The 23,170-nt window shown below is 39.9% G+C and overlaps 1 protein-coding gene across 1 annotated transcript in view; it reads right to left on the bottom strand.

The window, feature by feature from the left end:
* Positions 1 to 9,639: 9,639 nt before the first annotated feature.
* The window catches only part of LOC131926758 (solute carrier family 5 member 4-like), a 36,969-nt gene continuing 23,438 nt past the window's right edge, over positions 9,640 to 23,170 (bottom strand). Inside the window, exons 7-11 of the mRNA XM_059282352.1 lie at positions 22,400 to 22,550; positions 17,264 to 17,432; positions 16,162 to 16,377; positions 12,373 to 12,475; positions 9,640 to 9,990 (exon numbers count right to left, since the gene is read on the bottom strand). Coding sequence (XP_059138335.1) covers positions 9,776 to 9,990; positions 12,373 to 12,475; positions 16,162 to 16,377; positions 17,264 to 17,432; positions 22,400 to 22,550 — 854 coding nt within the window. The 3' untranslated portion in view covers positions 9,640 to 9,775. The remainder of the gene's footprint in view (positions 9,991 to 12,372; positions 12,476 to 16,161; positions 16,378 to 17,263; positions 17,433 to 22,399; positions 22,551 to 23,170) is intronic.

Genomic DNA, 23,170 nt, shown 5'->3' on the forward strand with positions numbered 1-23,170 from the left:
TTACCTAGATTCTCTGGGGTTGTGGATTGTAGCCTGGTTATCCTTTGCTTTGCCTCTAATATCCACTTATGAGTGAGTACATACTGTGTTTGTCTTTCTGGGTCTGGGTTACCTCACTCAGAAGGCCTTTGGCAGAGGGACCAGGATTTATCCTGGGTACATGAACTGGCTTTTTAGAGCCCATTCCCTATGGTGGGATGCCTTGCTCAGCCTTGATCTGGGAGGAGGGCCTTGGTCCTGCCTCAAACTGGTATGCCAGCCTGTGTTGACTACTCAAGGGAAGCCTTACCCCTTATGAGGAATGGATGTGGTGGTGAGGTGGGGATGAGGTGGAGGGGAGTGGGAGAAGGGGAGCGAGGGGTAACTGTGGTTGGTATGTAAAATGAAAAAATTTAAATAAAATAAAATGTTAAAAAAAGGTCATTACCCAAAAGTTGGGTCATAAAAGGTAAAACGACTCAGGAAGCATCTAGAGCTGGAATTATCCAGAAGCAGAATAAATGCAAAACAGGGTCTGGTGTGTGTGCGTGCCCAGGGGTACCTCATCACCCCGTGGTTAGATGGAGTGTTCAGATGCGTTACTCTGTGTGTGTGTGTGTGTGTGTGTGTGTGTGTGTGTGTGTGTGTGTGTATTCAGGAGTGCCTCTTCACCCTGCAGTTAGATGAGGTATTAGGATGGATGCACTGTCGTGTGTGTGTGTGTGTGTGTGTGTGTGTATCCAGAAGTGCCTCTTCACCCTGCAGTTAGATGGGGTATTAGGATGGATGCACTGGTGTGTGTGTGTGTGTGTGTGTGTGTGTGTGTGTGTCCAGAAGTGCTTCTTCACCCTGCAGTTAGATGGGGTATTAGGATGGATGCACCGGTGTGTGTGTGTGTGTGTGTGTGTGTGTGTGTGTGTGTGTGCACCCAGGAGTGCCTTTTCACCCCACAGTTAGATGGGGTGTTCAGATGCATGGTACTGAGTCCTCCAGACAAAAGAGGGATACGCTTTTATCAGAGGTGTCACCCTTGTCATCCCCATAAGGATTCTACCTCAGTCTCCCTATTGCTGAGAGTCTGAGCTACCACACATGGCCAGACAAAATATTATTTAAATATTTAAACAATTACATGCCCAGGAATAAAGACAAGTAGCATGGGAATTCTATTTCCCCAATAGCTTTACTACATATACGTGTTTATAATACACACACACACACACACCATTTTGTACCAACTTTTACAAAACAACCTTAAATCATTACTGTTCCCACTTTCAGAAGAACTCTAAGGCTAGTACCAGTGGTTCCATGCAGACTCTGGAAGTTAACCGTGGAACACTCAACAGTCCTTAATCCTTGGTGTTAGCTGACACTTTCCCACCAGTTCAAGAGAAAGCTCCCACAGGGCAGGGTCCCATGCCACTTTCAGCTTTGTAAGCTTCACAGTGCTAGGATTTGTAAAATACTATATACTAAATGGGTGCTATATTGGAGAAAGTGGGGGAATTATACATCTATTTAGGAGAATAACCACACACTTGTAAGTTATTTGAAAAATTTCTAGGCTGGAGAGATGGCTCAGAGGTTAAGAGCACTGGCTGCTCTTCCAAAGGTCCTGAGCTCAATTCCCAGCAACCACACGGTGGCTCACAACCATCTGTAATAAGATCTGGTGCCCTCTTCTGGCCTGCAGGGATATGTGCAGACAGAACACTGTATACATAATAAATAAATAAATCTTAAAAAAAAAAAATTTCTAACTCCCAATCTTCCCGAGAGGGTAGAAAATATATAGTTTGATAACCACAGGCAGATATACTTTTAATATTCAGTTTGTGGCCCATTTTAAAAATCTGAATGAGGGGAGGGTAGGAGAGGGAAGTGTAGGATGGAGAGAATCATTTTTGAGATTAGAGAGGTCCATTTTGGGGGAGCCCGCTTCCCAGTTTGGGAAAAAATTCTGAGAGAAACTCTTTTCCTAATCCTCTCACACTAAGTTGAGGTGCCAATAGTGGGGGACTCTGTATCGTGGTTCTGCCTCTCATGAGAGACATGGTGTTGGTTTCACTTGAATGAATGAATGAATGGCTGGCCAACTGTGTGAATGATTGGATGTATGACAGGCAAGTTTGGCCCAGGGAGTTATTTGATGTCTTGATTTTGTTGCTGATATTTCTATTTGTCTTCTCCTCCTACAAAGGGAAGCTGAAGGACTGACTCATCGAAATTCTGCTGTTTTTTTTTTTTTCTTCTGGATTCTGCCAGTAGGTGGCACCCTCTATATTGTTAACAGTCTTTTTCTCAGCAAGGAACGTCTCCTTTGTTCTCCAGTCCTGGAAATTTCCAGTCTTACCAACCAGTTCCTACAGCCACACACACGGCCCCCCCCCCCCCGCCCCCAATTCATGCCTCAGTGCCCAGGTTCCACAGGGGACAGTTGTTCCCCAGACATAGCTGCTTGCTATGTACTACGTGCCTGCATCACATGGCAAAGTCCCTGGGACCTAGACCTGCTTTCATGGATGCTGGCCAGCTTGATCCTGGGTGCTGGAGGATCCTTTGTCTACCTTTGTTGCTGGGATAAAACACCTGGCACAGGCAAATTAAGGAACCTTTGTTCTTTACTTGGGAACATAGATCGTCTAGAAACACAGTTCAGTCATACAGCCTATCATAGTGTGGAGGAAAAGTGGCAGGAGCCTTCAGCTGCTCCCATCACATCCACAGTGGAGGAGCAGAGAGTGTAAAATGTGAGCACTTGGCTCCCTGTCTCCATTTTATGCAGGCCAAGATCACAGACTGAATGGTCTTGCCTACAGTTGAAAAGTTTTCCCACATAGATTCACCTAATCAAGATGATCCCTCACAGACTTTCTCAGAGGCTAACCTTAATCTAGATATGCAAGTGTGCCCACAGGTTTATCTCCTGGAGGATTCTAGATTCTGTCAAATTGACAGTTGACACCATCCACTGTAGTCCTAATGCCAATGCAAGTTCTGTGAAGAAGGAGTACATCATGAATTGCTCCCATTCTGTTTTCCAATTTAAAAAAACAAACAAACAAACCAACAAATAAAAAATTACTGAGAAAAAATTGTACAAATTTACGAGGGTACACTGTGTGATGTTTCAAAACATGTATGTGTACATATATGCATATATAATCAAAATTAACATATCTACTACCTTAATTATTTACCATTTCCTTGTGGTACAACAATTAAAATCATTTAGCGATTTTGAAATACACATCATTGTTAACTCTAGTCACGTCACTGATAGACCACCGTGATTTATTCTTTCAGGTTGTGACATTCTACTCATTTGTTTAGGCTCCTTTTCTTTTCAGTAATGATCCTCACCAAATTAGGTCCCATCACACATTCTCCCTCAATCCAGCAGAGCATCGATGAGCTTCCAAAAGGGATTCTGCCCTAATAATATTGTTATGCCCAGATCACCATGGAGACCGAATCCCATATATAAAAGCAAAGAGCCTTTATTTCAAGCTAGGAGCTTGGACTCTCTGTCATAAGCAGCGGTGAGAGCAGAGAGCCCCGAGCCCAGGCAGGGTGGGGTTTTTATCATAGCAGAGGTTGGGGTGAGGGGATTTCCAGGGTTCAGAACCCCGATTGGCTGACATTTGTCTAAGGGTATAGGGAATGTTTGGAACGTTAGGTATTTCCCCTGAGATGCAGGCCCTCCGTGGGTAGCGTCAGCTCACAGCTTTTTCTGGACCTGGGTGTTACCTGCCAGTGGGCCTGTTACAGAAGCTGTGTCTGGGCCTCTAAGCCTGTCATGGCAGTTGTGTGGTCAAGCTGTTTTGGGTGCCCCGCCCCCCACACGTATACCTTGCCACTCCAGAGAGAACTTGCAGTCATGAGGAGAGTAATGCTGACCAAAGACAAAGCTGGCTGGGAGGGTTAAAAAGATAAGCAGTGGAAAGAGTTCAAGGCCCACATCCCAGACACAAGAATGTTACATCAGTGCGGTATAGTAGAAAAACCCTATGAGAAGGTGAGTTTTCCCTCTGCCTCTCTGACCCAGCCACTTTCCCCAAGGTAGGCCATACTATGTTCCCTAGCAGCAAACCTGGTTGTAGGTTAGTAGCTCAGCTCATGTTCACCCCAAGACTTGTCCACACCTAGCCTTCAGGAATCCATCAGTGCAGTTCAGGGTTTTCTCTATCGCCCTGCTTCCTACAGAGGATTCTATCTTGTTTCCTTGTGGTTCTCACAGCCTGTGTCTGTAATCTTGGGGAATGGCTCTTGCTCTGTGACCTCCTTTCTCTTACGGGTCTAAACAGAGCTGGCAACTTTTCTGTTGGTTCCAGCTCTTCCTCTTGTTACATACAGAGCAGGAAGCTTTAAGTCTCCACTCCATTCACTTATCTCCATTGAATGTGAGGACTCATTGCTTCCTCACCACTGGAGTTGGAATGTACTTGTGTGTGGCCCAGTGGGTGTGCTTATGTGTTTTTGTTTGTGCTGCCTGTCACTCAGAGTGAGGGTTAGCCACAGTGTCTGGTTTTCATGAGGCATTCAGCCTCTTCAAACACACTTCCATTTGCTCTTGGGCGTTAATTTTAACTTTAAGCTCCAACTGCACATTGAGCTGATGTTTTTCTTTTTAAGTATGAATACTCTTCTCTGTCCTTGTTACTCACACACCATGTGAGAGACTTTTACATGATTTTATGTGAATACCATTTCTGTTAGGTAAAGGTAACCTCACTTTGCTTCTTGAGTTTATCATGCTTTGCTTCCTGTAACAAATGCTGCATTAATGAACGTATTTGTTTAGTAATGTCTTCCATGACAGAACCCAAACTATAGAATGAGACAGAAGGCCTGAGGCCTTCTCCATTTAGTTGATTGTTAAATGGTGTGCTTTTGATCCAGGAGATCAAAAGAGAGAAGTCATGTGCTTTTGAAAACTGATATCTTAGATAGGCTGAGATGTAAATCTGGACTGAAATACATTTTGTTTTTCTCAGCAATTTCCGCCCAATTAAACAGACTGATGTAGGTGTTGCAAGAATAATCAGACACTCAAATTGCCACCCTAATTAGTCATCACCACAAGGGGGCACTCTCACCACTTGTTTCAAGTGCTTTGTCTTTCTCTGGGCTTTTGACAATGATGACATTCTTCATCCTTGGCAGCCCCTCAAGCTTATCTTTTACTGAGCAAAGTGAGTGTTTTGACTGAACAATTGTTTTTTTTTTTTTCTTTTGACTTAATCTCCAAGAGTGGGAGCCACTAACACAAATTTTCTACACAGATCTCTTCCCATTAAGTGTGCAAAGCGGCTTGAATACTTATAGAATAATCCAGTGCTGTTATTCTTAAGCATTTCAATACTTCAGACTATCAATTCTCACTCTCTTCTTTGAATTAAGGTGAGGCTTTATTTATGGATTGTGATGAATGAAAATCCTTTTGAGTGGTTAAATGTTGTTGCTTGTCATCCAAACATGCTTAAAACAGTCAGAAATACTTTGAATATTCATCATGTGCTTTGGGTGAGGGACAGAATCTCAGGTCTGTCATCCCTTTTGAGGAAGTTGGTTATTTAATAAGGAGATGGATGAAGACGGATTGATGGGATGGAAATCATTTGATCTGTCAGTTCCCAACTCAACCAAGCCCTACTCTCTCTCTAGATCTTAGTGGCAGTGATCACTACATGTGATAGTTGGCATTTGTTTTCCTTTTGTAATCTACACGAAGCAATAGATTTTGAGTAAACTGGTCTCTTTGCTATCATTAGCATCAAGTGATGTGTGTGTTTATCATTCTTTATTCAACTTTACAAACCAATAGTTCTTTCCTTGGTTGCATTGGAAGGAGGAAGGTCTCATGTATTAGTCATCATAACAAAATGCCCATGATATGATCAACTTATAAAAGGGGAAGGTCTGCTTTGGCTCATAGTTTTGGAGATTCCATTTCATGATAGGCTGGCCTTGTTGCTTTACCAATGTATGGTAGAACAAGATTGATGCTTATCTCAGGGCCAGGAAACAAAATAGAAAAAGAAAGGGATCAGGGTCCCATATTGCTCCTCGTGGACACACTACTAATGACCTAAAGACTTAACACTAGACCTCAATTTTGAAAGTCTTACTGCCATCCAAATTAGCACCCTGAAGAGGCAGCTTTTATCACAATGACTCTGAGGGACATCCAGATCCAAATGTGAAAACTCCTAGAACTTAAGAGAAATGCACTGATTTTCACTCAGACCCTTGAATTATAGATGATATTACACATGGATATCTGGAGCAAAGATCTCTTGACTAGTCAAATAGCTTCAAGGGAGATGCATGACTTTGCTAACATCTTAAATTTTCACTCAAACATGCTCTTGTTAGTGACTCCTGTACAGGTGCTGCAGAGGAGGGAAGTGATTGTTAGAAAAGAGCATTAACTCAGACTTTGGAAACAGTCTAGATGTCCTGTTATATTTCATTTATTACATAATGAAAATCTAATAAATTCACACAATGGAATATTATTCAGCTGTTAAAAATGAAACTATGAAGTTTGCAGGTAAATGGATGGAACTAGAAAAAGCATCCTGAAGGAAGTATGCCAAACTCCAAAAGACATGTATTGTATGTTAATAAATAAAGTTGCCTGGGGGTCAGACCTAATAGCAAGCCATAGCAGAAGCTGGCGGTGGTGGTGCACACCTTTAATCCCAGCACTTGGGAAGCAGAGATAGGCAAATCTCTGTGTGTTCAAGGATACAGCCAGCATGGAGACACATGCCTTTAATCTCAATACCAACCATAGAAGACCCGGAGGTCTGTACAGACAGGCAGTGACTAGGAGGTCATGTGGTTGGGTTTACAACCAATGAGAAGGCAGAATAGAAAGTCAATAAAAAGAACAAACACACAGGATGTAGGTCCATTGGCTGAAGAGGACAGCTGCAGCAGTGAAGGGTAAGGCTCTTAGCTCTGACCTCTTGGGCTTTCATCTCTGCATTGGCTCTGTGTTTCTTATTTAACAAGACGGTTACATCTACAACCAGTCATTACTGTTGCTGTTATACCAGGACCCTGGTAGAAAAATTTGAGGTTTTTGTTGTTGTTTGTAGGGACAACATCAATTTTGTGTTCTCCTTTTTCATTTTATTTAAACAGTATAAACAGTGGGATTTTATTGAAACAATATAAGCAGTAGAATTTAACATACCTTAACCTTACAGTTCAATTAATTTTTACAAAGGCATGTTCTCCCATGGCCTGCAGCTCAATCAATATTTATAGTACTCCTTGTCTCCAACTCCAGAAAATCTTCATACTGCCTTTTTGTCAATGTCCCCAAGGACAAGTCTTCAATCATTGTCATTATAGGTTAGTTTTGACCCACCTATAACCTAGTAGAAATAGATGCATTTTTTTTCTTTTACATAAGGCTTGTAATCCATCCACACTGGTTTGTTTTATTACCTTTCAGGTACGTCACACTCTGTTTATTCGATTGGTTGCTGAGAACTGTTTAGTTCTGTTCTGTTTTCTTGGTGGGCTATTTAGAGTGTTGCTGCTGTGACTCACTTCTCTAAGAAAGGTCCCAATAGTCTACTCTCCTTTTTCTTTATGGACAAGTATAATCCCTTTGCTTAATGAGGATTAGACTAAGGGATTTGTTTCCAAAGGGAAGACAATGGGAAGTATCTTAAGACACCATGAAAAACACTGCAACAACCATCTTTATACACAGATTCCACATGGATGATTCTTTTTCTAAAAAAGACGGACAGTTGAGTCATTGGGGCAACATTGCCTGAGGCTCTGGGGGCCCAGCCTCTGACCTCATGTGCCTGAGAAGCAGGGTATAAAGTCAAAGGCAATTACCTCATGGCCTTAAGGCCAACTGGGGACCAGTGACTCCTTTCTTCTTGTCTTTGTCTCCCTTTTGGAATGAGAATGTCTATTCTATTCCTACCCCACCAGTGTGCTCTGCAAGTACCATGTTTGGTTTCCCAGGAAGACAGCAGGGGGGTGTTCTAAAATTGATGCCTTGAGTCTCATTCATATCTGATTTACATAAATTTTTTGACTTCTGGGCTGTTCTGCAAACAAATTAATACCTCTGGTGTCACCAGAATGAAATGGATATAATTTGAATATAAGAGGTTGGAGAGAATTCTATAGTTTAAAAGATCCACCAGAGTTCCTATGTTGAAAACCCAATTCCTAGTATCAGTGCAGAGAGGAGGGACCTCTGGGGAGTGACCAGCTCATGAGGACTCTTCTCTCAGGAACAAATCAGTATTATTACAGGAGTAGGTTTCTGATAAAAAGACAAATTTGGTTCTTTTCCCTTTCCATCACAGATTTTTTTTTTTTTTTTACCATTCACTTTGTACCAAGGAATGATGTAGCAAAAATGTCCTCTCCAGATTCTGGCTCTTAATATTGTCCTTCTTTATCTCGAGAACTACAAAACAAGCAACAAACAACAAAACAAAACCAGAAAACCAACAAATCCCCGCTCTTCATAGTTTTTAATATTCGTTTTTGTTACAGCAGCACAAACACAAACACACTCTACAGCAGTGGTGTTTCCAGGGGCTCAGGGATGGGACAAAAAGGAGAGATGATAGTTAAAGAGTATAATGTTTGGCTGTAAGATGTTACCAAGGTCTAACAATACACAGCATTGTGCCTGTCGTAGAATATAATTTAAAGTTTTTGGTACTTTTTTTTTTAAAGATTTATTTATTTATTATGTATACAGCATGTATGACTGCAGTCCAGGAGAGGGCACCAGATCTCATTACAGATGGTTGTGAGCCACCATGTGGTTGCTGGGAATTGAACTCAGGACCTCTGGAAGAGCAGCCAGTGCTCTTAACCTCTGAGCCATCTCTCCAGCCCCAAGGTGTGGTACTTTTGTTTATGCTTTGAAACATTTGTTTAATGATGCAAAGATGTGTTTGGTTAAATAAAATTCACCAGTGGTCAGGAGGCTCGGTCAGCAACTAGCTGACAGGAAGTGGTAGGGAGGAGCCAGGTGGAGAAGGGTTTTTTAAGGAAGGGCAAGGAGGCGCACAAAAGCTTTTTGGGAAGAGGCTAGGAAGGAGAGGAGCTGAGCTACTTGATATTCAGCCTTTCTGGGGAGCAAATTCTATCTCAGCCTTTGAATCTTGAGTTCTTTAGAGGGATAGAGATTGAGTGAAGTTCCCTTCATGGCTTTGAAAGAGTTGGAGCCTGAGGGAACAGAATTCCCTTAGGCCACAGCTCTTGCAGCCTAACCACAGCTGGTGGAGTTGCAGGTGCTCATTTGGACAGCCGTGGCTTAAAAGGCAGCAACAATTTAATAAAGGACAGCATGTGTCTATGGATAATAATGTACCGTGTATTTCAAATTTGCTGAGAGAGCAGATCAGTGTTTTCTCTGTGTATAATACAAAAGAGCAACTATATTAGGATATGGATGTGCCAGTTGACTTGATTCTGGTAATATTTTCATAACTTATGTATGAAATATCACATTATATATCTTAAATCTATAACATTTCAGTTGATGATAATACTCCATAAAAGTACAAAAAAGGATTTTGGGCTCTTTGCCTACTTCACATACTTTCATTAAGGCACTTCAGTAGTTTTGTAAATTATAAACTTTTATTTACAACAAAATTCAACTCTGATGTAGCCTTAATAGATAAAATTACCAAATTGCTCATGTACCTTTGCAGGAAAGCAATCTTTAAAATGAAAATGTATAAAATGATCCTTTGCTTAGCCAATATTGTCGTGAATGAGCTAGAATTCAGGCAAAATAGCCATAGAAAAAAACTGCCACAGTTAGGAGGACAATGGCATTGATGTTCACAACAGTCCTCCAGAAGGGCTCCTCTGATGTGTTTGTGAGTTTCTTCTTCAAGACTTCTTCCTCTTCTTTTGTCAGCTTGGGTCCTGTTTTTTGCAAGCCACAGAATAAGTCATAAGTCTTCTTGAGACATCCACGAGGTTTCTCAGTTTGGTCTGGAACAAGAAAGAAAAATAAAGCATCACCAAAGATGTGTAGAACATCTCACAAATGCTGTAGAGATGTCTGTAAACAGTGATCACAGTTTTTATAAGAGCCAATAGAATTCTGAGAAAATATAAATTTGACTATATAAAAACTGAAAACTAACCTTAAAAGTAAATTTAAGTGGCAAAAATGGCGGTAACATGGGGAGGGATTTGCATACAATACCATAGAGGCTTTTTTACCTCAATATACAATGGGTTTTTGGAATTAAAAAAAAAAGAAAGACAGGGCCATTTAGAGATCCATTTAAAGATACAATAGAGTTGATAAACAACTTAAGAGAAGAAAAAATTATCTTAAGCTCACTTTAAAAATTAAAATTATATTACAATACCAGTTGTCATAATTGGCAAACATTCCAATAGTGTGCTTCATGAAAATATCCTAGGGAGTCTTTGTGATAATATCCTAGGGGCTGGTGTATGTAATGAAAGCTGAGGCATCCGTCCTGCTATGGGTGTTTGCAAACATGGGCCTTGAGAATACTAAGAAATGAAGTTGAGGCTAGATACTAATCACAAGATACAAAGATAGAGAATTTAGCAAGTAACTGAATGTCATCTCAGAACTTGGCAGGTAGTAAGTACCATGGATGGACAGAAAGATGCACATGTAGGTGAGTGGATGCATAGATGTCATATCTAACAAGTTATCTTCATCATTGGGCCAGTGAGATTTGAATGTTTTAGTTTGTTATAAAAACAACAACTTCCTGAGAATTGGATAACTGCAGAAGCCCAATTAAGTGTAGGTGTCATCCCTCATCAAAGAAGCTTTTCTCCACAGTACATGAAGTCATGACCAAAAAGCAAAACCTGACACAATGCAGAGGTCAAGCCAAGTTCCAGTGGATATATCTACATCACAGCTACTGCATCTATGGCTCAGGGAACATCTTGGAAGAGGAGTCACAAAGATTGTAAGATCCAGAACACCAGAAAACCTGTTGTGAAACATTCTTTCAAAGAAATAGCTGTGTCTTAGTGACAGTTTCTATGGTTGTGATGAAACACTATGACCAAAAAGCAAGTTGAGGAGGAAAAGGTTTACATTTCATTATACTTCCAGGTAACAGTCCATGATTGAAGCAAGTCAGGACAGGAACTCAAGCAGGGAAGGGCCCTGGAGGCAGGAGCTGATACAGAGGCCACAGAGGGGTGCTGCTTGCTGGCTTGCTCCATATGGCTTGCTCAGCCTGCTTTCCAATAGAACTCAGGACCACCAGCCCAGGAATGGCACCACTTACTGTGTGCTGGGCCTTCCATAATCGATCACTAATTAAGAAAATGCCTTAGAGCTGAATCTTATGGAAGCATTTTCTCAATTGAGATTCCCTTCTTTCAGATAACTCCAACTTGTATCAAGTTGACATAAAACTAGCCAGCACAGGATGTGTAAACAAGACAAGACTAATGACAATATTAATAGACTTGCTAACATAGAAGGGGAGAGATGTCTCACCATGTTCCACTCCTAGGCAAAAAACTACAGGCAACTAATGACTGCCAAGAATGGGAGAATTAACCTCTCCTGGGGATTATCCCTGTAACTGGTTATGCAGCACAAAGCTGTCAGCCCTAAAACCATATACACACAACAGAAACAGACTCAGCAGGCTGCATTTATGTATTTGTGACTACACATGTGAATGTATGTAATAGTATTTGTTAAAGAAAAAGAAGTTCTAATTTATGGGAGGAGTTGGAGGAAGAGAAGAATTGGGAGGGGCAATGTGGTGATAGTGGGTTCCCCAAAATATTTTGCACCCTAATAAACTTATCTGGGGTCAGAGAACAGAACAGCCACTAGATATAGAGGCCAGAAAATGGTAGCACACACGCCTTTAATCCTAACATTCCAGAGGCAGAGATCCGCCTGGATCTCTGTGAGTTCAAGGCCACACTGGAAATAGCCAGGCGTGGTAACAAGAGCCTTTAATCCCAGGAAATGATGGCAGGAAGCAGAAAGGTATATAAGGAGTGAGGACCAGGAACTAGCTGGTTAAGCTTTCAGGCTTTCGAGAAGCAGTTCAGCTGAGATCCATTTGGATGAGGACTCAGAGGCTTCCAGTCTGAGGAAACAGGATCAGCTGAGGAACTGGCGAGGTGAGGTGGCTGTGGCTTGTTCTGCTTCTCTGATCTTCCAGCATTCACCCCAATACCTAGCTCCTGGGTTTGATTTTATTAATAAGACCTTCTAACAATCTGTGCTACAGGACAAGAAGGAGGAAAGGGAAAGAGTAAGGGATGTAATTACATTTTAATTAAAAGTGTATATAAAAATCCCCAGTAAGCCACACCATGAAAACCAATGCACAAGTGAGACGTTACCCTCTTCAGTCCCATCATCAGCTCCTTCCTCCCTTTTGTCTTCTGCATCTAAATCGATTCTCTCCTCCTCACTGTTCCGAAGAGTCCAGCACAGGCGATACAGCTGAGAGGAAACCACAGAGAGCATTAATTAGCAAAAGGCCCATGTTTGCAAACACTGAACAATAGTCTCAGTTTTGTACAATTAAAAAAACCAGACTGCACGAAAAAGTGTAATGGATTGTAATGAAAGGTGCTCCTGCCATATCACACTCTCCAAAACACACGAACCATTTAAAATCTTTTCTGTTTTTAATTATTTGGGAAGGAAACATTTAAAAATTCAAAATTTCTAACTCTTACTTTGGGCTTTTATACTTTCAGAAAAGTAGGACATTAACCTAGACTGTTACACCTTGGCTTCACTCATTGTCCTTATTGTCTACTATTAGTAGTAACTTCATTGTTATTTCATCGTCCTTATTGTCTATCAACAGTAACTTCATGGTTATTCCATTGTCTTTACTGTTTAACTGTGAAGAATAACTTCATTGTTATTGTCCTTCTGTTTTTCAATAATAACTTCATCGTCATTATTGTTTAACTGTGAACAGTAACTTCATTGTTATTTCATTGCCCTTATTGTCTAATTGTTAATAGTGACTTCATTGCTATCTTCAGCCTGGCTAGAGATTACTTTTTTCATTTAATTTAGTTGTTGTTTGTGTTTATTTGTTTGTTACACAGGTTCTTGTGTAGCCTAGGTTGACCTTTGTGGGAGACCTGCTCCCACTTTTTCCCCCAGGGTACTCTTGAGTAGGGAGAAGAAATATTTAGATAGAAATATAGAGAGGAGAGACAGATAGAGAGACTCATAGGGCCTGAGTCAAAACCCACCAGCCCCTTCTGTCTCTTCTAAAGGGCTATTTATAGAAATGCCAAGGAGTGGAGCAAAAATTTCCTCCTAGCACAGCCAAGTGCAGACCATCCCAAACACCTGGTGACCATTCACATGGTCAGTCCATCCCCTGTGCAGCCCTGCTGGGTAAAACAAGCTCAGATCTCAATAGGAAACCTCTGTGGGCTCCCACAGACCTTCTACTTGCCATGTAGCTGAGGATGTCCTTGAACTTCTGATCTTCCTGCCTCCACTTCCCAGGTGCTGGTGCACCATCATTCCTAGCTTAAAGGTTTCACTTAGCATATAATAATTATACATATTTATGTGGCAGAGAGCACTAATTTGACATATATATGCAACATGTATTTATCAAATCAAGGAAATTATCATTTCCATTTCTTTCAACAGTCCTTTTGTGAGTGTGTTGAAAGCCTTCAATTCTCTTTCCTCCATTTCCTTATAAGCTACAGAACAGATTTCTGTGAAGTATCATCACTTCTCTGTTCTGTAGAATGCCAGGAGTTATTTCTCCAGCACAGTCTATGTTGGAAACTGTTATCTGACCTCCCTCCCTCCTGTTCCCCTTCCCATTCTGTGATGACTGGGGATTGCCAATGCCACTTGACATATTGTAAGTTCTATTTCTGCATCCATTCTATTTAGACAGCTACCTGTGTTCAATTCTTGAATTTCAAATGTAATCACACATCCCTCTCCCATCCCACCTTTGAACTTTGTCCACTATTGTTATTTTAAACTTCTAAGTTTTATGGAATTTTGACTATCATTTGTCCATTATATGGTCAAGCTTCTCTTGCTTTTTGTATTAAAACTTTTGAAAATATATGGAACATGTGTTATTGTGTAATATTTTTATCATATATGTAAGAAGACAAAGATAAAAAACAACTATTAATCTCATATACTTTGATTGGCATGGATTTTGGTATATTGATACAAATTTAAAGTTATTTTTGTTATACTGTATATATGATCCTACTCATATTTGTGGTATTGTGCTTATGCAGCTCATTAAAAATGCAATTTATAATTAAAAATGAGGTTAGTAGTTAACCTATAATAATCAAACTTGTAGTCACATTAGGTATGATTTCAAGGTTAAACAGGTATATTTTAGATAGATAGATGATTTTCAAACACTTCAAAGACACAGAACATGGCATTTAAGATGTTTAACCTAAGCTTTTTGATGACAATGAGACACATCTGCTCCTGGCAGAACCAATTTACTTATTAGAAGGATGATAGACATCAAAGAAACTCCATATAGAGTTTGCTTTCAGTGTAAAAAGGACATAGGAAAAGACTGCTGAACTTTGTCAAAACAAGGCAGACAGTCCTTCAAGATTCCTGCTTCACAGAGGAATCTGCCAGATATTCTGCAGGACATGGAGGAAAGCATCTGAAGAACTTTGATAATACAAGGCAAGACAGCCCCTCAGATTTCCTGCTTCACTGAAAAGTCTGCCAGATATTTTAGGCCTGTAGGCTGAAGATGGATATCCCAACATTGCAGAGGAACTTTGGGTGACTGTTCAGGCAGCCAGATATCTCTGTTATTAGGTAATATTACATCATTCTGGAATCTTTGATGGAGTTAAAGACTAGATAGTTAGGAGCTATAGTTTTTCTTATTTATGATAGAAAGTAAATTAGGTATAAAACTTTGGAATCACTAAGATAAGATAGACAATGGAGTATTTCCTCTGAACTTGCTAAATACTAATGTACTGGATATTCTAAATGTAATTCTTATTTGATAACTGTCTTTGTTGTGTATAGTTTTACTATGTTAAAGTTAAACCTTTCATTTTTATTTAGACAAAAGGGTGAATTGTTGTGGAATATTAATTTAAGATGTATTACATCCATTCATGCTGTGGAACATTTGTTTAATGATGTAAAGATGTATTGCATTCTTTTATGTTGCATTTGCTTAGCTCTGTAGAGGTATGTTACTTTGCCTGCATAAACATGTGATTGATTTACTAAAGAGCTGAATAGCCAATAGCTAGGCAAGAAAAAAGAAATAGGTGGGGCTGGTGGGCAGAAAGAATAAATAATAGGAGAAATCTAGAAAAGATAGGAGCAAGAAAAGGAGAAGGAGAGGAGGATGCCATGGGCCAAGCAGCAACAGAGCTAGTCATTAGTAAGAAGGAAAGGAAGGCATATGAGAATAGAGAAAGGTAAAAGCCCAGAGGAAAGGGTAGATGGGATAATTTAAGTTAAGAAAAGCTAGCAAGAAAAAAGCCAAGCTAAGGCTGTATATTCATAAGAATAAGCCTCCATGTATTTATTTGGGGGCTGAATGTCAGGCCCCCAAAGAGCAAAGAATAAAAAAACAACTACACACTAGAGAGGCCCAGTCCAGATAGCCAGGTCTCTTGTAAGATCATTCTCCATCTATTAAACAATAGTGATTATTCCCTTCCCAGTGTGTATCACAATGGCACAGATATGCTTTCCACCTGCATCATGGAGTGTTTGAAGTAGTGTGCTCACTGTTTTGTATTATTTGTGTGTGATACGTTTATGAGTATACTCATAGACATGCATGGCAGTTAGAGGATGATTTTGTGGAGTCAGTGCCCTCCTTCAGCCTTTTTTTGTGGGTTCCAGGGACAACTCAGGTTGTTCCTGGGCTTGCTCAGAAAGCCCTTTTAACTGTGGAGACATCACACTGGCACTAAAAATGGTACATCCATTTCCTAGCCTCTTAGCAATATACTGTTGCTTCACACATACTCGATCAAATTGTTCAGTTGAATAACTGATTGGTTAGCTTTCAGGTTCCTCCTAAATCAACAATCCCATTAGCCTGGCATTAACTGAAGTTGCCATTATGCAAATTATGAAAGCAAAGAACTACTAGTTTGTTCATTACTCACATGTACATCAGAAATGGGTTTTGTTAAGAAAGAAACTCCCAGAGTAACCAACACAGACATAGAAAAGAGAATGATGGCATAATATAGATAGTGCACTCCACAGATGATCTTGGGACAGTTAGTGGTGACCAGGCAACTCCCTGTCCCATAAGAAAACTCTGCAATCATACGGATAAGGCCCATCACGAGTCCAACCATCAGACCCCAGAATGCACCCTGTTAAAAACAAAACAAGAACACAACCAAGAGTGCTTAGGAAATATGAGACACTCATTCAGGTAAGTCATAATTAATTACTACAATTTTATTGCATAAGGACCAAAAAACTGGGATAATTGCAAATACAAGCTATCAGTGAAAGTTGTCCTCTGTGGTCTTGAAATACCATCAGACTGTCAACTGTCCAACCACAGGACTCTACTGTCAACACTGACCCAAAATGAAAAATGTCCTGATTTGTCTTATATATACAGAATAAAAGCTTGTGCTTTATTTTGGAGAACAAGTAGAATTAATGATATTCATGCTACACAATTTGAAAAGCTAAGAAATCACTAGACACTAAGTGCTATGAATGTGACACTTGCCTGAAAATCACATAATATAGTAAACAGCTAGAGACACATAAAGGATTAGACATATAAAGTAAAAAGATCAACTATTCCCACCACAATAGCAATGCACATATTTTAATTTTTTATTAGCTTTTAAAAAATATTTACTATGCTATCTCATTTGATCCTCATAGCAACTCCTATAAAGTAGTCACTACTATCATCTTCATTGGACAGAGTGGAGTTATTTGCTTCATATCAGTATATTAGTGTCCTGATGGGACACTGACAGTTCATCTCCTCAACTCATGCTCCCCAGCACTGTACCATGCAATTGATGTTTTATAAACCATGTAAAGACTGTACTATGAATGGAGAGAACACGTGTTAAATCACACTTTAGGAAAGATCAGACATTGTGGTGACCACAGTAGAAATTGAAACAGGCCTTGGGTGTACACATAGAAGAGCAAGAATGCATTTTGTGGCACCAGGGAGAGAAACAAATTTTTCTTACACTCACAGGGAAAATCCCATTTTTCACTTACTTGTTCATTGACCCTTTTACAGAAGATGCCAAGCAGGAAGACAGCCGCAATAGGAGGCCCAAGGTAGCTAGAAATTGATTCTGTGTAGTGGATCAGTTGTCCACCTTGAGATACTTCTACTATTGGCACCCACAAGATGCTGGTGACAATTAATACAGTGACAAACAGCCTATAAAAATAATCCAGACATTAAACAAGAGCACCATATTTGTTGATTTTTAAAAATATATCCTTGTGCCATTCATTCACTCATTTTAAAAATAAAACTAAGTTTCTTGACCTGATATGAACCCATGCTGTGCTAATTATCTGTTAATTCAATGTCAACAATACTATCTACACCTGTCATAAAGGCTTCTTCTAAGATTAATGCTTCCTAATAAGTCAAATGTCAGATGTTGTTTAATCATTCTTTAATTCAATGTATATATCTTAAAAGTAATACTATATTAGTTTTACTAATTGGTAGTTACTTGTATAATAAAGTAGAATCAAATTTTTATCTTTTTCTTAGCTAGAGAAAACTAAATGAGTTTTCATTAGTAAGGATTAAAACAGCCTCTATCTTTCCCAGAATGGTAGATGAATTGAAAAGAAATACTAGTTCATGTGTTCTCCTGTCAGAAAGTGTTGGTTAAAATGTTGACTTGAAGTTCCTGGGATCCACAAAGATGAGCTATCTGGTTTTCTACACACAGGGACGTCTATGCTTTGCACATGAATAAATGAGCAAATATAATTAACAAGATTCTTCTACATGAAAGCTCATCATCTTTGTATTCATCTAAAATATGGACTTGGTGGTTGGTGAATGGATGAACAACTCTTTGAGCAGAAGACCAAGACACCAATGTCCACTTAAACTTTATGAAGTCTCTGCTACCTTGCAACAAATGTGACAATCATGAACCCCAGAACACAGTAAAGATTCAATAAAGTACACCATTACTGTTGTCGTTGTGCCCATTGGAAAGAAAAACAGATGCTTCCCAGCCCACTTGGATTGCTCTCCGTCACACACTCAAGTGGCCCAGCATGATCTGGCTTCTGGATACCTTGTTAAGATGTGTTCTTTTCATTTTCTTACTTGCTCCCTGGGGACAGCCTCATTCCTTGTTACAGAGCTACCTCACACATGACTTACAAGATGTTCTCACTGTTCTTGTCCCACAGAGCTGTGCACTTCCCTGCCCCCATTTCAAGACTTTGCTCAAGTGCAACCTCCACAGGAAGGTTTCCTAGCATTTTGCATTAGGTCAGTGCTATCTTTTATTTTGAGTTGCTTTTATCCTCCTTTACCCCTATTTTTCTGTTTTTATTGAAAATAGATTTTTTCATAAAATTTATTCTGATTACAATTTCAACCTGCTGTAGCTGTGTTTATCTACCTTCTCTACAGAAGCATCACTGGCTTACGTGAAGCAAATATTTTTGTAACATCTATTTTTTTCACATTTTTATTTTGAGAGATAGACATTTGATAAGAAAGATAAAATCATACCACAAGGACACATGCTCAACTATGTTCATAGCAGTATTATTTGTAATAGCCAGAACCTGGAAACAACCTAGATGCCCCTCAACCAAAGAATGGATAAAGAAAATGTGGCACATATACACAATGGAGTACTACTCAGCAGTAAAAAAACAATGACATCATGAAATTTGCAGTCAAATGGATGTAACTAGAGAATATCATCCTGAGTGAGGTAACACAGACTCAGAAGAACAAACATGGTGTGTACTCGCTCATAAGTGGATACTAGATGTAAAGCAAAGGATAACCAGACTACAACCCATAGCTCCAGAGAAGCTAGCTAACAAGGAGGACCCCAAGAGGGACACATAGATAGCCCAGTGAAGGAGAAATAGATGAAATCTACATGAGCAAACTGGGAGTGAGGGGGGTCATGGAATGGGGGATGAGAACATAAGAAAATGGGAGGTTTGAGCTGGAACAGGGACAGAGTGGGAGAGCAAGGAAAGAGATACCATGATAAATGAAGACATCATAGAAATAGGGAGAAACAGGGTGCTAGGAAGGTTCCCGGGAATCCACAAGGATGACTCCACCTTAGACTACTAGCAATAGTTGAGAGGATGCCTGAACTGGTCTACTCCAGTAACCAGATTAGTGAGTGCCCTAACTGTCATCATAGAGCCTACATCCAGTTACTGATAGAAGTAGATGCAGAGATCCACCACCAGGAGCTAGGCCAAGCTCCAGGAGTCCAATCAATGAGAGAGAGGAGGGATTCTATAAGCAAGGACATTGAGATCACGATGGGAAAACATACAGAGATGGCCAGCCAAACTAGTGGGAACCTATGAACTGTGGACCAATAGCTTTGGAGCCCCCATGGGACTGGACTAGGCCCTCTGGATACACAAGGCAGTTGTTTAGCTTGAACGGTTTGAGGGGCCCCCAGGCAGGGGGATCAGGTTCCATCCCTGGTGCATGAGCAGGCTTTTTGGAGCCCAGTGCCTAAGGTGTGACACTTTGCACAGCCTTGGTGCAGTGGGGAGGGGCTTGGACCTGCCTCAACTGAATGTACCAGGCTTTGCTGACTCCCCATGGGAAACTCTGACTTGGAGGAGGTGGGAATGGAGGGTGGTTTGGGGGGGGATGCCGGGGGTGGGAAGAGGGAGAAGGGGAGATCTGTGGTTGGTATGTAAAATAAATAGAAAACTTCTTAATAATAAAAAAGAAAAAAAAGAAAGTTATTACTTTGTCGTTGAGACTTAAAGAGGATTTGTGTCCAAGATGATGTATCGACTAGTGGGATCTATCTTGACTACCAGCCCAGAAAAACAAACAAATAAACAAAATTATGCCACTCCATTCTCTGCTCCTACAGCCTTTATCCAGTCAAGATCTGGGCCTAGTGAGGTCCTTCAGATTTTCATCTCCAAGTGTTTAATTTCGTAAAGCTATTGTTACTTTCAAAAGCAAAGAAGAATATATAAATGGGTGGTGAGTTTCTGTTGATACCAATTTGACAAGAAAGTAGGCAGTGCCATTCCAAGACTGATCTTTATAGACACTGCACTTCTCAGTAGTCTGTGCTTCTAGCCCCAAACCACAATGAGAAAACCATGGGGAACAGGCAGAATCCACATAAGGGAAAAGACTAGGACTCCAGTTTCTCTTCTAAATAGCTGAGAAGTCCAGACATGAACTTAAAAGTGCTACTTCACAGGTGAATGTTAACTTGTTTTCATATTGAAAGACATACTTTAAGTATATTATTTAATATTGGTAAGTATAAAAGGAAAATGATTGATCTGTTATCTTACCACCTGTTTTACCAATCTATTTTTATCTAAGTCATAATAAGTCATAATCACTGAGGGAGTTAAACCAAAGCAACATGGCATGAACAATAGAGCAGATAATGCTGAGGCATTGAGATAATGGAGTACCATACAGCAAGGAACTGAAACAAATTGTACATGGAAACATGTCTGAATGCCACAATAATAAGATGAGCCAAAGAAGCCATAAAACATGAAAAGTATACTAGATAGCTTTAGTTATAGTTTTCCTTTTAACAAATTCAGAAAGGAAACTCCCTAAAGAGGTATAAAGTGTATAAGTTTGAAAGACATCAAAAGATAGTATTCAGTTGGTAATACAAATTAGGATAGAAAGTAAATTAGGTACAACACTTTGGATTCACCAAAATAGGATAGATAACGGAGTATTTTCTCTGAATCTGTCAATATCATTTGTACATCATTTTTCTTATATTAGTTATAACCTTTTATTATTTTAGACAGAAAAGGGGAAATGTGGTGTACTCTAATAAAATTTGCCTGAATATCAGAGACCAGAACAAACCACTAGATTAAACATAGAGGCCAGGCAGTGGTGGCACACACCTTTAATCCTAGCACTTGGGAGGCAGAGATATGTCTGGATCTCTGTGAGTTCAAAGGCACCATAGACTACATGAGAATGACTCAGTCTAAGAGAGAAAACAGAGCCAGACAGTGGTGGCACACACCTTTAATCCCAGTACTGGGAAGAACACACACCTTTAATCCCAGGAAATGCTGGCTGGGTGAAGAAAGGTATATAAGGCATGAGGAGACAGAAACTAAAGGCTTTTCAGCTGAGGAATCCCTTTTAACTAGAGGCCTTTTGGCTAGAAAGCCTTTCAGGATGATGAGTTGGTGAATTAAGAGGTGGTGACTGTGACTTGTTCTTTTGTCTCTCTGATCTTTTAGCATATACCCCAATATCTGGCTCAGGGTTTTTTATTCAAAGATCTTTTAGAATTTGTGTTACAATGTGTGCCAATTTTCTGTATTTATGCTAAAACAGGAAGACTCAATTAATAGCACTAGAAGTTCTAGTTTAACTTTGGAAAGACAGGAACTGAGGGACTTCAGGGTGATCATAATTATTATTGAGTATTATTATTATTATACTATGTATTAATATTAGTAATTAATACTAATGTGTACAGTAACTACCTGTGTGCTCCTTTTGAGATACATCATGGAACTATATAATTATGTTCTCCATGTCCTCTGTACAAATGTCATACTTTAATCTTTAACTCATTTTACAAAATGCTATGACAGTGTTGGGTCTACTTGATAGTAATGAAGAGTAAAATGGGATCTTTCTTAACTATTTTCCCTGGTTGTTTGTTTCTACTCCATTTGTGTTCTGGACTCCCAGACTACTTAGGGATTGTTTGGTTGACATAACACTCTAAGAAACTTCTTACCTTACCCAAGTCGGTCCCTTTCTAATATCAAATCCTTAAAGAATATCAAGTTGATAATCTCATTTGTGGTAGTAACTTAATTCATTATTCCTTGCATGTGGTACACTTGGATGAAGGACTAAGAGTAGGTGGTATTTTGTGAAAAGTCAAAACAAACAAACAAACAAACAAAAAAATACCTTAAGCACTTAAAATGTGAAAAAGCAACCATCTCATTCAAATGGCCTCAATTTTTATATGTGTAAAGAGATAGGTAGAATTAAACTGTTGACAGTGTTCCTTCTTCCCCTGTAGAATGATGATTATTTTCACTAAGGCCAAGGATATGCAACCTCTAGTTCATCACTCCATCTTCCCTTCCTGAGAGGGGTTCTAGGCAGAGACCAGGTTCCCTCACCGTCCAGCAATCAGGAGCTCTCTCTCAGATGCCTTCTTCCGAATCTTGGTGTAGAGGTCCATGGTGAACAGGGCACTGGCACTGTTGAAGATGGAGGTCAGGGAGCTCATAAGAGAGGCCACCATGACTGACAGCATCAGGCCTCGAAGTCCTGGGGTCAAGAGAGGGTGCAAGCTCTGGTTAGTGGCTGCATATCATTTCCTGTGAATGCCAGACTATAAATAGGGCATTGCTTCAAGACAATGGATTTGTCTGGAACATTGACTATTTGAGCAGATATCAAAATATACATGTAATAGAAATGCATGTGGCACTTCTTGCATAATTCCTGGTGATCTCAGTATCACACAATGGGGAATTTAGTTCCCAGTACAAACTCAGATGTCATGTACTGAAACCTACTCTTAGAACAGAATAAGCTCTGTGATGCCATCTTTCTTTTCAGTGATCTCTTGACCACACAAAGAGTTAGTGGAAAAATATAGTTAATAGTTCTGCTGTTTTTGGAGAGAAAAAGCCAAGAGTTTGGAATCATTATAGGAACCTGATGCTCTAGTTCCCTTTGGCCCCACATCTTCTAGAACAGAGGATGGGGGAATGTTGTGTCAGATCTGTGGGCTATGTTCCCTTCATTCTGAAAATGTTCATGTGTAGCAGGATGGAGAAAGGGCCATGGAAGTGTTAACCCAAGTTTTCAACTGGTCACACCTGAGTTCTCTACCTTGACCTCTACCTGCTTCAATTCACCACAGTCACTCTCCAGCATCTTAA

The sequence above is a fragment of the Peromyscus eremicus genome, chromosome 16_21 (assembly GCF_949786415.1).
Source record: "Peromyscus eremicus chromosome 16_21, PerEre_H2_v1, whole genome shotgun sequence".
NCBI classification, from domain to species: domain Eukaryota; kingdom Metazoa; phylum Chordata; class Mammalia; order Rodentia; family Cricetidae; genus Peromyscus; species Peromyscus eremicus.